At 39.1% G+C, this 13,079-nt stretch overlaps 1 protein-coding gene across 1 annotated transcript; it reads left to right on the top strand.

Annotated features, from left to right (window-relative positions):
• Nucleotides 1–9,371: 9,371 nt before the first annotated feature.
• Nucleotides 9,372–12,637, top strand: lrrtm4l2 (leucine rich repeat transmembrane neuronal 4 like 2). Its single transcript, XM_034212631.1, has 2 exons — nucleotides 9,372–9,652; nucleotides 10,066–12,637. Exons 1-2 carry the CDS (start codon nucleotides 9,649–9,651, stop codon nucleotides 11,682–11,684), a joined length of 1,623 nt encoding a protein of 540 aa, XP_034068522.1. The 5' UTR covers nucleotides 9,372–9,648; the 3' UTR covers nucleotides 11,685–12,637.
• Nucleotides 12,638–13,079: the final 442 nt, after the last annotated feature.

The following is a 13,079-nucleotide window of genomic DNA, read 5'->3' as shown; positions in this document are numbered from 1 at the left end:
AATAAATCAGTAGTATAGCAACAGGAATTATGCTGGTGTAGGATTATACTGAGCTCACTGCTGCTCTTTTCAGGACTTGAGATGCCCTCTCCTGGTCAATGTGTGACTCTCCGCAGCCCTCACCAAAGTACAACTCATTGTCCTCGTGAGCAGAGCCTGCATATCAATTAAAGGAGGGGGGTAGTCTGTGTGTGAGGAGCTGCCAGTCAAACGCCTCTGAACAGCCTATATATAAATGTAATCTCAGGCTTAAATAGACAGAAAGATGGTTGTTACATTTTGATGATCTTAATTGTGATTACACACGACCACTGAAGCAAGAGTATTATACCGAATGGCCCTTCTTAATGCTGCTGTAAATGACCTCTTAATGTTTATATACATACAATATGTTGTTGGAATATAATTACTAATGCATTAACATTTATCTGAATGCAGCCGATGGTTATTGTCCATTTGTTGTCCATACGTCTTTTCTGCGGCTCCCTTATATCAAATTACTGATTTCTTACACTGCGCATAGCTTTTATTCTTGTATTTATCTGTTTCATTTTATTTCAGCTTGTTTTAATTTTCTAGCATACAGGCTCTTCAACCATCACAATTTATTTTAACCATCCTTTTATAGTGTGTATCTTTTTTCACTTTGTCTGATGCTTTTAATGTTGTGTGTCAAGCACTGCCTGGTTGTTGGTATGTGCTATAAATACATTTGCCTTGCCTTAATGTTTGCCTTAATACTATTGGGTGGTATACTTTATAAGAATGCATTGCTCTTCAGAAGTTCATTATATTTGTTGTCACAACGTAACCTTCAAGTAACTAATTGCTAGCAGGGGGCTAAAATAAGCAATTGTGTTCATTTTAATGTAGTGAAACAGAAGTAACATAAAACAAAAGTCCCTCAAGAAGGAATTGAATTACATTACAGTAAATGTACTTTCCTTAAACTACTTTTTTTATTAATATAAAGTCTAATTGTTTGCGGTTGTGGTTTGAAATGTCTATGGTTTAATGCATTCACAACAATTGTATACCCTAAATGCACCTGACGCTGTATCAGCAGTATATATTTATATTTATCTTACCTGTTAAAGTGTTGATTCGAGTTGTATCAGCTGATATGATTCTAAATTAGTGTTTCATAGGTAAACTATAATGAAAATATGAGCTAAGTCCAAATTTGTGTCGCCATAGAACAGAGTAACAAGAGAGACAAATCGTGTACATTTTCTTCTACAGGTAGGTACGACACGTAAGCTAAATCAACTGTAACACAGTTCTTACTTTGCTTTCTCATATGACAATGTATTAACAATAAGCACATTGTTTGTTATTTAATTAGAAATGCTATAAAAACAACAACTTTTGACTGGCAGTTGTGGGTTTAACAAACAAAGGAAAACCACAGATGGGTCGCAAAGCATGTATATTTTTATCTCATTTATTTGGTTTTGAAAGCCCTTTTTTAATCCTTGCCAAGAAAATAAGCTACGAAAGCTCAGCTGGTATTTCTTCACAGCTCATCGTTTCGCATGTTATTGACACTGAAATGCGTCACGTGTAAACAAAGGGTGGTCTTAAGACCTCATAATGGGACTGTGAGTCAGGGTCAAAGTCATCACTTCTAATGGGTCCCTCTGCACTCCTACTTAATGAGTAGCCTAATTACGGGTGATGGACATTAATGAGCTCAGAGTGAAGACAGTTTTTGACGAGAAATCAGTGGCAACAAAAATAAAACTGATCCATTTAGCACTTCAGCGGCAGTCACAGATTTAATTTCCATTGTTAGATCAATACGCTAACTGGAGTTGAAGGACAGGGCATGTACCTTACACACACACACACACACACACACACACACACACACACACACACACACACACACACACACACACACACACACACACCACACACACACACACACACCACACACACACACACACACACACACTCTTCCACTCACACACCAAGGTGACTGAAAGTATGGCAAATGCATTACCATACATAGCGCACAGGTTTGAATGTAGAATGTCCTTCAGGATACTCACATAAATATGGTCTGATGATGCTCAAGTGTAACTAAATATTACGGAGCCCTGGAGGGTTCATAGAGAGAAAAATAAATAAAACGAGCCTCAATTTACATAAAACGAGGTCACGCTTTGTTAATTTGTGCGCACAAGATACTTTCTCGTTCGCACGAAATACTATCTTGTGCGCACGAAATACTATCTTGTGCGCACGAAATACTATCTTGTGCGCACGAAATACTATCTTGTGCGCACGAAATAGTATTTTGTGCGAACGAGAAAGTATATCGTGCGCACGAGAAAGTGCTCTCTCCATGAACCTTTAGGGGCTTTGTAAAATATAAAACTGATATATAACATTTGAAGAGATACTTTCCAAACATGAATTAAACTGAAGCCAACATATTTCAAAGAGAGCATTGAGCTGCATTACTGCTAAAAAATAGAAGTGACATTTTACCAGATTTTCCTCATCTGTTAGGATTTGTGACAATTGTGACTTTCTTAGTTTGTCACGATTATACGCAGAAAAGTACTTGTAAAGCTTTGCCACAATTTAAGTTAAATATTTGTATTTCTAATGGTAAAACTTGCCAAAAATAAGTGGAGTCATATCACAGCTATACTCATATACCTTTTAGTAAGCCTTACTTGCTCTTCCATAAATCAACCTTCTCAATTGTAACCCAGCTCTGAGCTTTACATTGTATTACTAACAGTCATCAAACCAGCTAAATGTGTTTCCCATAAGGTGGGGATGAGGATGTGGGAATGTGGCCAACCTTTCTGTTCAAAGAGAGTGCATTTTATGAACTCTATAGAGGGTGTGTGGTTTATGATACCCCTCATCCCCTCTTCATACAATTTAAAGAAAAACATACCCACACTCGTCTTTCAAGACAGCAATTTATTTCACATGTAAATGATCATGAATTGTGTCCTCCGATTTATTGTTGAGGTCCAAAGGAGTTTCAGTTCCAGCAGACACAATGACACTTGTACAGACTTATTTTTAAAAGCTACCTGTTTCACATTACATTACATTGCATTTAGCTGACGCTTTTATCCAAAGCGACTTACAATAAGTACATTCGACCAGGAAGACACAACCTTGAAGAAAACAGAATCATATAAGTACATCAGGTTTCATAGAGCCAAACATTTCAAGTGCTACTCAACTGGCTTATAGATAAGCCAGTCCTTTCACATGTTGCTTAATCAGAACTATTTGTGTGCCTTCAGAAGCACCTTAAATCATCTGGTACTGATTAGCAAAAAGTCACACACCCCACGAGAGCGCGATTAAAGTTAATAAAAGGCAGCATACAGTACTTACAATAAAAATAACTGCATTTCAATTATAAGATACAAAAAAATGTCAAGAGCACAGCAGCGTAGATATTTCTACAAGATACCATAAACGTTCCCAGAACAGAAAAGGGAAGAATATTAACATATAATCAGAAAATATATCAGAAAATAACCAAGAAATAATCTCAAATTGTCTCAACCTATTGTTGCTTAGATTCAATTCTGCCATTTAAATCAGAAATGCACATATCCGTATATCATATTATATATCATATTTAAGGTAGAAAGGTGTTCTATATTTGTATGCATATATTATAAAATCCAGGTCTGTTGTTCCGAGTGTTATACTTGTTGGTCTGAATATTGTCACATCTGTAATTGATTAATTGCCAGTTATCTCCATTCATAATCACTTAACAATCACTTCACGTTGCTCTCGTGCAATCATCCTTTGTACAGTTGTTTTTGTATTCCCTGTGGTCTGTGCATCAATTCCTATTTGTGTTGTCGAACAAATCTAACATGACCCACTTTCACTTTTACATTTCATCAGTTTTTTTGGGCTGTCTTTTGCGATTCCGGCATATGCGAACAATGCAGAGCTGCATGGATCAATAATTAAATTACAAACAGTCAACTTTCAACATTAGAAGCAATATCACTCACTTTCTAAAGCTCTGCCAAGTTTAATAGTTCTTGCTTTTTATCTGCCTTACAGCTGGAATTTGACTGCTTGTCAAAACATTCCTCAAATAAAATGTGTTGTGTTTTGTGGCCCCGCTGACTCCTTGTTGATCATCTGTCGTCTTTTGTAATGTTCCCACAGGCGTCATCAAGTAAAATTCCACTCAAGAGAACAGCATGTCGCTCTCTTCTCATGAAAAACATGGAATCCCCAGCGGTAAACGGGAAAGGTATGGTGCCACCTTATGCACTCACCTCACTTTGCAAATAACTCCGCAACCAAATTGCTTCCTATGAAACTTTAATGACTGTCTGTGACTGACTGAGCCCTGAATAATAGAGCAAGGGAAGGACCTGCTTTTTTGCAGCATAATGACTCCCACTGAAACAAGAGTGAAGAAATGTATAAATAGTAAATTAATTATAACAAAGAAAGATTTAAAACCATGTGGAAGCCAGTTTATTAACCCTGACCCTGACTCCTAAATGTGTAACTTACCTTAATTACCCACAAATAACACGTACAAAGTGTCCAAGCAGCAGGTAAATATTTCAGAGACAGAGGGTTGGTCCCAAAACATCTGGCACTTAATCCCCTGCTGCTTCGAAGAGTTGAATGAGGGAGGGTAAAAAAAGAAAAATACTGTATACACTGGTTATTTTAAATACCAAGGGCTGCATACTGACTTTGCTCTGGCATCCTACTGTCTGTATGAAGCCATTTCTTTATCATTCACTCATGATGTCTCTATGTGTGGTTTTTATCCACGTAAAAGTTCTCTCTCTGCGTCAGAATACCTCAAGTGCAGGAGGAATGTTTTTTAGTTTTCTCAAGATAGAAAACTAAAAGTTGTTCAGACGACTTGTATTCATAATCGGTTTCATTGCATGCATGTGTGAAGAGCATCCCCTCTCTTAAGACAAACTCACATTGAAGTAAACCTGGTTAAATCAGCTTAAACAGAGGTCAAGCCAAGTTAAACATAGACCAAGCTCAAGACAGGTTAAAACACAGTTTAAACACAGGTAAACCAATTTAAACACAGGTAAACCAAGTTGAACACACGTTAAATCTGGCACAGGTTAACACAGCTATACAAAGTTAAACCAGGTTAAACCTATAGCACATGTAAAACAAAGGTAAACCAAGTAAAACACAGGTTTAATCTAGCAACGGTTCAACACAGTATCAAAGTTAAACCAGGTTATATCTAGCACAGGTAAACCAAGTAAAACACAGGTTTAATCTAGCAACGGTTCAACACAGTATCAAAGTTAAACCAGGTTATATCTAGCACAGGTAAACCAAGTTAAAGACAGGTTAAACACAGGTAAACAAAGTTAAACTAGGTTAAACACATAAAAGTAGGTTAAAGCAGGTTGAACTTTTCGAATAGCGCTCTCATGCATAAGGAAATACCTTTCTGCGAAGAAGCCTGTGAGGATCAGCTGGTGATGCATTATAGAGATGATGATAATGGGCTTCTGCATTTAAATCCTACATCAAGCAGCCACTTGATAGTTCCCTCCAAATGAGCGCTCTCCTGCATGCATCACAAATGTAAAGGTTGTTTTTTGTAGTTCAGTTGTACATTTCCTCATTCATAATTCATCGCTATGGCACAGCACCGTACCACAGGGCAAAGAGATTTATTTATCAAAAAGTGTTCCCAGGTGTGCCTATAACAGCTCTTCTCTAAGTAAAGGTGGAACAGGTACATTTTTTACATTTATTCAGAACCTCGAAACATTTTCCACTTTCTCATTTTCCACTTGGCCCTGTTGCTACAAATGATCAGTGCCTTGTGTCTGGTACACTATTATTTTCAATCAAATGTTTTAGTGACTCAATTATTTGATACATTCTAAATGACAGTTTGTATGAGTTTAGTAGCTTGATGAAGTCAAATGCAAACAGGTTTCCCTGAGTATGTCCCTTAGCAGAGGGTTGGATCATTCTGAAGTTAATGAAACAAATATACAGTATTTATTGTTTGCACCGAGAGATATATTGATATGTCAGCAATAACTTATATCTTAGTTAAAAATATATGCATTGTGCGAGAATATTTAAAAATAAATACGAAAACATTTTTTACAACATAAACAGTAGAATATGATATCTATAATTAAGTGTTGCAGGCTGAATTGAAATACAGTGAGGGGTAAGAAAGGAAGGCTGTTGTTTTTATTTTTATTTAAATTGTTTTAACTTAATTTTACTTTAACGGATATCTCAATGTTTCCTTTTCCCTAAAAGTTTTGTTAATAAAAGCCTCCTTTCTCTGCCATCAACCTGTTTTTTTAACGCACGTTAAAGTGTTAAGTTTTCAAGTGTCAAAACCAACTTATCTGCCTTTGTGGTGTTTATATATAGAGGGTGGCGACAGTACAGACCAAATTAAATAATAAAACATACTGTAACATAATGACACATAGAGACCCCTTTGTGTTTAAACAGGAAATGTAAATCGGTCCTGTCCATCATATCCAGGTCTGAATGCTCTTTCCCATCAGACTGCAGACTGTTATTCAAGGGGAGTCGTCTCTCTACAGACAGCAGCTCACACAACGTACAATGACGGACAACTGTACACACTCCATTAAGCACAGCCTTTTTTTAAGTTGACAATGGCTGCAGGGATCCGGGTTGTTTCTCCAAAGTGAGCCCTGATACACTTTCACAGTTTACAGAGTACTTAAATGCATGTTTAAACACTGCAGGGCATGTATTGAGTGTACACACACAGCGGTTAAAACAAGTTTACACACACGTATGATGCTTCAAAGAATCACATGCTCAGCCCTTCCACTTTTATTTGTTCAACACAAATAGTCAGCTGCTTTTTAAAGCGATTCCTCTTCATTCACAAAGGAGTTTGTGAAATATTTGTATTTGTAGGGTTATTCAAATCTGTAATAAGTCTTAAAGATCTCCAATCAAGATCACGAAAATGCATTCCTTACAAAGAATCTACTATATAGAGTACAGCATTGTTTTTAATAATGTATTCATCCTTACTAAATAACTCTCTTTTTTTTTTGTATCGCTCATTCAGGCACCAGAATTGTTATGTCTGTTGCTTGTTGACAAAATGCTGGACAGAATATTCCGACTATGTTTGTCTTTTATGTGCAAATAAAATGTTAATGAAGCACCTGAGTTTGAGTGACTGAGATTTCTGTGTTTGCACGAGCGGCGGGGGATCTTCTGAAAATCACATCATATCTGTCTTGAAATGGTTTTCCTAACACTCAAATGAACGCTATGCTCCTTGTCTGATGGAAACACAAATACCTATCAGAACACTTGTCTAATACCAGAAAATGTCATGCAAATGGCTTTTCCCAGTGTTTTTCAACCTCACTCTGCGGCTTGATTGTCACTGTGCAGAACATTTCCCTCCTCTTCAGTTGCACATTTCTTGAATGACATATGATGCGAAAGTGTGCCCTTTGAAGAGATGATTTTGTTTGACATTCAGTTGAAAATGGTGTTACTAGGAGTTCGAGAGGTATTATCTTCACACAGAATAGTTAATGCTCGCACATCTTACTGTGGACCCCTGTTGTGGAGTTCATGGAGCTGATTTAATGAATACATTTCTTCTCAACACAATTCACAGGCATTAGAGAAAATTAAGTTTAAGTAGGAATATGACCACACTCCATGACAAACATCGATATGAGTTCATTAGCTTGTTTCTTATAACCTCAAGTCATGTGTGTGCTTATGCTCTATCTCTCTCTCTCTCTCTCTCTCTCTCTCTCTCCTCTCTCTCCTCTCTCTCTCCTCTCTCTCTCTCATCTCTCTCATCTCTCTCTCTCTCATCTCTCTCTCTCTTATCTCTCTCTCTCTCTCTCTCTCTCTCTCTCTCTCTCTCTCTCTTATCTCTCTCTCTTATCTCTCTCTCTCTCTCTCTCTCTCTCTAGTTTAGTTTAGTTTATTTATTTATAGTGTCGTGGACAGTCCCCATCGATGAACTGTCACAAAAACAGTAAATGGTGCAGCTTTAGCCGACATGGCTAATTTCCAGCTGTTGTCCCCGGCCAGATGGTAATAGACACCCTTAAAATTACAATATATCAACAGCATTAGTTATAAGAAAATATATAAAATAGAATAAAAAGGAGGAAAGACAAGTAGATACCGGTGTGAGGATAAAAGAGAACAATAAACAACACACGTTACTATATACAGTACATGTCACATAGCACATCACAATCACATAACAGAAACGAGGGGCAACATCCATGATCACAACATGTAACACAACATGTAACACTCACGCCATACTCAACACAGACTAGTGTGTGCAGGTTTAGTTCTCAGTGAACCATGTTTTTAAGTGAGCTGTGAAGGTGGTATGTGTATGTATGTCTTTGATTTGAGTGGGTAGAGAGTTCCAGTTTTGTATTGCTATCTCTCTCTTTGCTGTATGTATCTGTACATTACTTTCAGCAGCTCTTGAAACAGGACACTTCTGTCCGTGTGCACAAGGGGCTGCTGTTACCACACATTACAACTCAGACTCTCAAAGTCTCAAGAATGTTGTTTCCACACTGTTGTGTCCAAAGCCATGAGTATCTGTGCAAAGTGTGAACAATGAGTATGAAAATGACCACAGAGGTACAGGTGTCCCCCACTCTCCTACTCAAATCCTGTTTTTGTTTTCCTTTCTGTTGATTTAACATTTTCATAAGCGATTTCCCTGTTGCCACCTCTTCAGCAGCATCCCTACACACCAGGAGGTGTTAACTGTTTATCTACACACTCTCTCTGCTGCCTGAGAGTGTGTGGTCGGATGCTGTGTGTCAACATCACACCTAATTCCTCACATAATTATGATTTTAACAAGCAGCTGATGGGGACCCCAAATCCTCATTACTCAGCTTCCTGTTATTTCCTGTGATTCTTTTTTAATGAGTGCTAATGAATGAACGGTTGATTTTGATCAAGGAAATATTATTTCATCATCATGGACAAAGCACATTTTATCTTTTTAAATGTATGTTAGAAGTCAAAGATCCCCCCATTGAGCAAGGTAAATATATCTTAACCTGTTTTACAGTATTCATATTTTGTGAATATTTATTTAAATAAAATATAGACAATTCATGAAAAACAATTACAACAACTAATTTAGGTATAAAATAAATACTAACTGAACATGCCTGGTTGGTATACTGTAAGTTTATGATAGGCTTATGTGTGCTTATGGACGCCTACGCATCGGAGTAGGGGAGAAACAGACAGAAGGAGAGGGAGAGAGCGAGGGGGGAGAGAGAGGGAGAGAGACGGAGAGAGACTGCATGAAGTGAGGTTTAGTTGGCGCTCAAATGGGTTATTGCGCACACAGCAGGCTGAACTATAGCGAGAGGCGACTCCAACTCCGACCCGAGTGAGGGCGTCCTGTTTCCGCGCCTCAGACACACATTAGGGGGTTTACACCGCTGCGGAAAAACTTGCATTTATTTGATTTTCTCCTGTAATTGAAGACATAAGTGATGCTCGGTATGTGGATCGACTCTGAGGCTGCGTGAACGGCGGTTTTCTCATGTGAGAGCAGTTTAATGTGCTCTTTATTTCAGAGGATTACTCCTTTCCCCCCTAACGATGGGTAAGTATTTTTTCACATTTACTGACACAGTTCCCTCTTTTGAGGCTGCATGTAGCCAAAACGACAGCTATGATCAATTATACTTGCACATTTTAACAGTTCCTAAACTGTATTTCTGACATTTAAAGAATAAAGAGGAATCCTACTGTTTAATAAAAAGAAATGTACATTGAAATTCAATTTCCCCTGCAATTGGTTTTCTGTATTTTCACATTTCCTCACCTTTGCTAACATCTGCCTCTTATTAATTCTTCATGAAGCAGGTCTGGTGTCTCAGGCATCAGACCTCAAGCTGCTCCTCCCTGATTTCCTCTTTAAAGAATATATTTATCATATTTTCTAATGTAAAAGTCTTTAAACGTATTTTTTTAAACACCCCATTGATTGCTTGGGCCCCACTCTACCCCCAACAGGTTCTGTGATGTTGGACTGGAGGTTATCGTGGCTTCTTCTGCAGGCAGCTGTTTTGCTGCTGCTCAGCAAGGGGGAGAGGATGTGCCCTGGGAGTTGTCGCTGCGAAGGGAAGATTGTTTATTGCGAGTCTGGCATCTTCCAAGGCATCCCAGAAAACATCACCACGGGATGCCAGGGTCTGTCTCTGCGCTATAACAGCCTGTTGGTTCTGTTGCCGTACCAGTTCGCTCACCTCAATCAGCTTATCTGGCTTTATTTGGACCACAACTCCATCAAAGATATAGACGCTTTAACATTTCATGGTGTGCGCAGGCTCAAAGAACTCATCCTCAGCTCCAACAAGATAAGTGATCTTCACAATAACACATTCAGCGCTATACCAAACCTTCGAAACCTGGACCTATCCTACAATCAGCTGCAGTCTCTGCAGCAAGGACATTTTAATGGTCTGCGAAAGCTACAACATCTCCACCTTCGATCTAATGGCCTGAAACAGATCGTCACTCGTACGTTTATGGAGTGCCGCAGCCTGGAGTTTTTGGACTTGGGTTACAATCGCTTGCGGAGCCTCATCCGTACAACCTTTTTAGGGCTGTTTAAATTGAAGGAACTTCATTTAGAGCACAATCAATTTTCCAGGATTAATTTCTTCATTTTCCCACGTCTAACTAACCTCCAGGCCCTTTATTTGCAATGGAACCGCATACGATCCATCAATCAAGGTGTGCCTTGGACCTGGCACAAACTACAGAAATTGGACCTGTCGGGGAATGAAATCCAAATGTTGGATCCGGCGGTTTTTCAGTGTATGCCAAACTTACAAATACTCAATCTTGAATCGAACAAGCTCAGCAGCGTGCCTGTACAAGCCGTGGCAGCGTGGACCTCACTAACAACCGTCAGCCTGGCAGGTAACGCCTGGGACTGCAGCCCAAGCATCTGCCCTCTCATGGGGTGGCTCATGAACATCAGAGAGGCCAAGGACATCAGTATGATATGCAGCAGTCCCAAATCTGTGCAGGGTGAGAGAGTTGTGGATGTGGTGAAGAATCACTCAACGTGTGTGGACATTTCACATGTTTTCTCAACCACCACTCTAATCCTTCTGACCTCCACCCAAGTTGTGAACATCACAAATCCTCCCTCTCCATCTGGTGTTACAGATTATGGTACAGAGTCACCTGTACAGAGGTTATCCCCTTCATCTGTTCTACCTACTGAGACTGACAGAAAGACAACAGAGTCCACAAACATGAGCTCCACATCACCCTTCTCCCCTGAAACCCCTACATCGCTTATCCCAGAGCTTCACTTTGAACATATGGCTTTCCATAAAATCATTGCAGGCAGCGTAGCCCTGTTCCTGTCAGTGGCATTGATCCTTCTGGTTATTTATGTCTCGTGGAGGCGCTACCCCAACACCATGAGGCAGCTGCAGCAGCACTCAGTCAACCATAAGCGCAGAAAAAAGGCCCATAAGCAGGAACAGGACCTTAACTCTCAATTGCAAGAGTACTATCTGAGCTACCATTCAAACTCAGAGACAATGGACTCTCTGGTGAATGAGTCAAGGCCGTGCACGTGCACCATTTCAGGATCCATCGAATGTGAGGTCTGAGCTGCCAAGTCCACCTTTACGAGACTCAAAGTGCAATTGCTGAGCAGAGGGGAAAATGCTTTTTCCACTAGATGAAGTGCTTTCATCTCTAATTTGAGATGATAGATTCTGCAGCACTGAAGGAAATACTTGGGGGCATAGTACAATATAATGATGTGCACATAAGAAGAAGACTGGAACAGAGGGATATATTTGTAGCTAATTATCTCTCTGACTGACACCAGAACAGTGGTGGGGTCAGCCAGGTTAGCTGCCTACCATCCAAACTCAATGACTGGACCTGTGCTTCAGTAGAAGGCAAACCTGTAGAAAGACTGATCTTATTCCATGTCAAACTTTATTGCAATTGGAAGATACCAACCAAGAAAGCCACTTTTTACTTGCTAGTTTTGTTTTTTTATCATGTAGCTTGTAAAGCATAGGAAGTGTATCTTTGAGTCAAAGTGTGAGTGTGTTGTCGGGATGATAGTCTTCTGGTTTACTAACTTGGTTGGTACAGTGTTGCACCTTATTCTCACATGATGCTATTCTCCAGCTAAACTGCTGTACATTTGGCATACTAGTGCAGCAACTAAAAGCAGCAATACCCCAAGAAGTGGAGGACATCCCGTCCTGAGATATTTTGCATGAATTAATTCTCCCCACCTGAGATCCTCCTTTCTCTTATTTAATGATCATTTGTAATCGAGGACAAAGTTGCGTTTTGGTCATTGTGGTGAATGAACGCCAAACAAACTAACTATATTCAAGTCTAATCTCAGGACTGATGTTTTCAAAGCTGTAAAAATGTGTCGGGTCCAATGAAGGCCTTGGTTTGTCAAAGATAACTATGTTGATTTTCATAAGTACTTTTTTATTGATTATTCCTTCCATTATGATCATGCATTGTTTGTGTAAAACATAACAGTATGGGTAATTGGCGTTCTATGTGATAATGACTGTAATTAAAAGAAAGAAATTGACAATTGATGGAGGAAGTTATGTGTCGTGAGAATATCGACAACTGGTGCATCACATGGAGGTACAAATATCCCTTCTCTGCATGCGTTGGATTTGCAGCTGCATGCAAGATGAGCTGACATATTTTCCATCACATATCTTGCTTTCTGGCTGTCTTCTCTTCTGTCCTCTCCTGGCTCGACAGTATTGACAGTAGTATTGATTTTATCTGGATTACACACCTCAAACACAGGGAAGCCATGTCATTCTCTGGGACATAAATGCAGTAAAAAAAACGCTGTTTAATACTCTCGCCTTTCTGGTAAATCGGTTTGATTTTAGTGCAAGTGGTGCCTTAAACGGTGATGCCATTCTTTGTAGAGGAGACAAAAATATGTGAGTGTCCGTGAAACCAAAAAACGATTAGGAATCACTCTTTTATAAAACATGTATACT

The sequence above is a fragment of the Gymnodraco acuticeps genome, unplaced genomic scaffold, assembly GCF_902827175.1.
Source record: "Gymnodraco acuticeps unplaced genomic scaffold, fGymAcu1.1, whole genome shotgun sequence".
Classification (NCBI taxonomy): Eukaryota; Metazoa; Chordata; class Actinopteri; order Perciformes; family Bathydraconidae; genus Gymnodraco; species Gymnodraco acuticeps.
The sequence above is the reverse complement of the archived record's forward strand: the minus strand, read 5'-3'. Positions and strand labels throughout refer to the sequence as shown.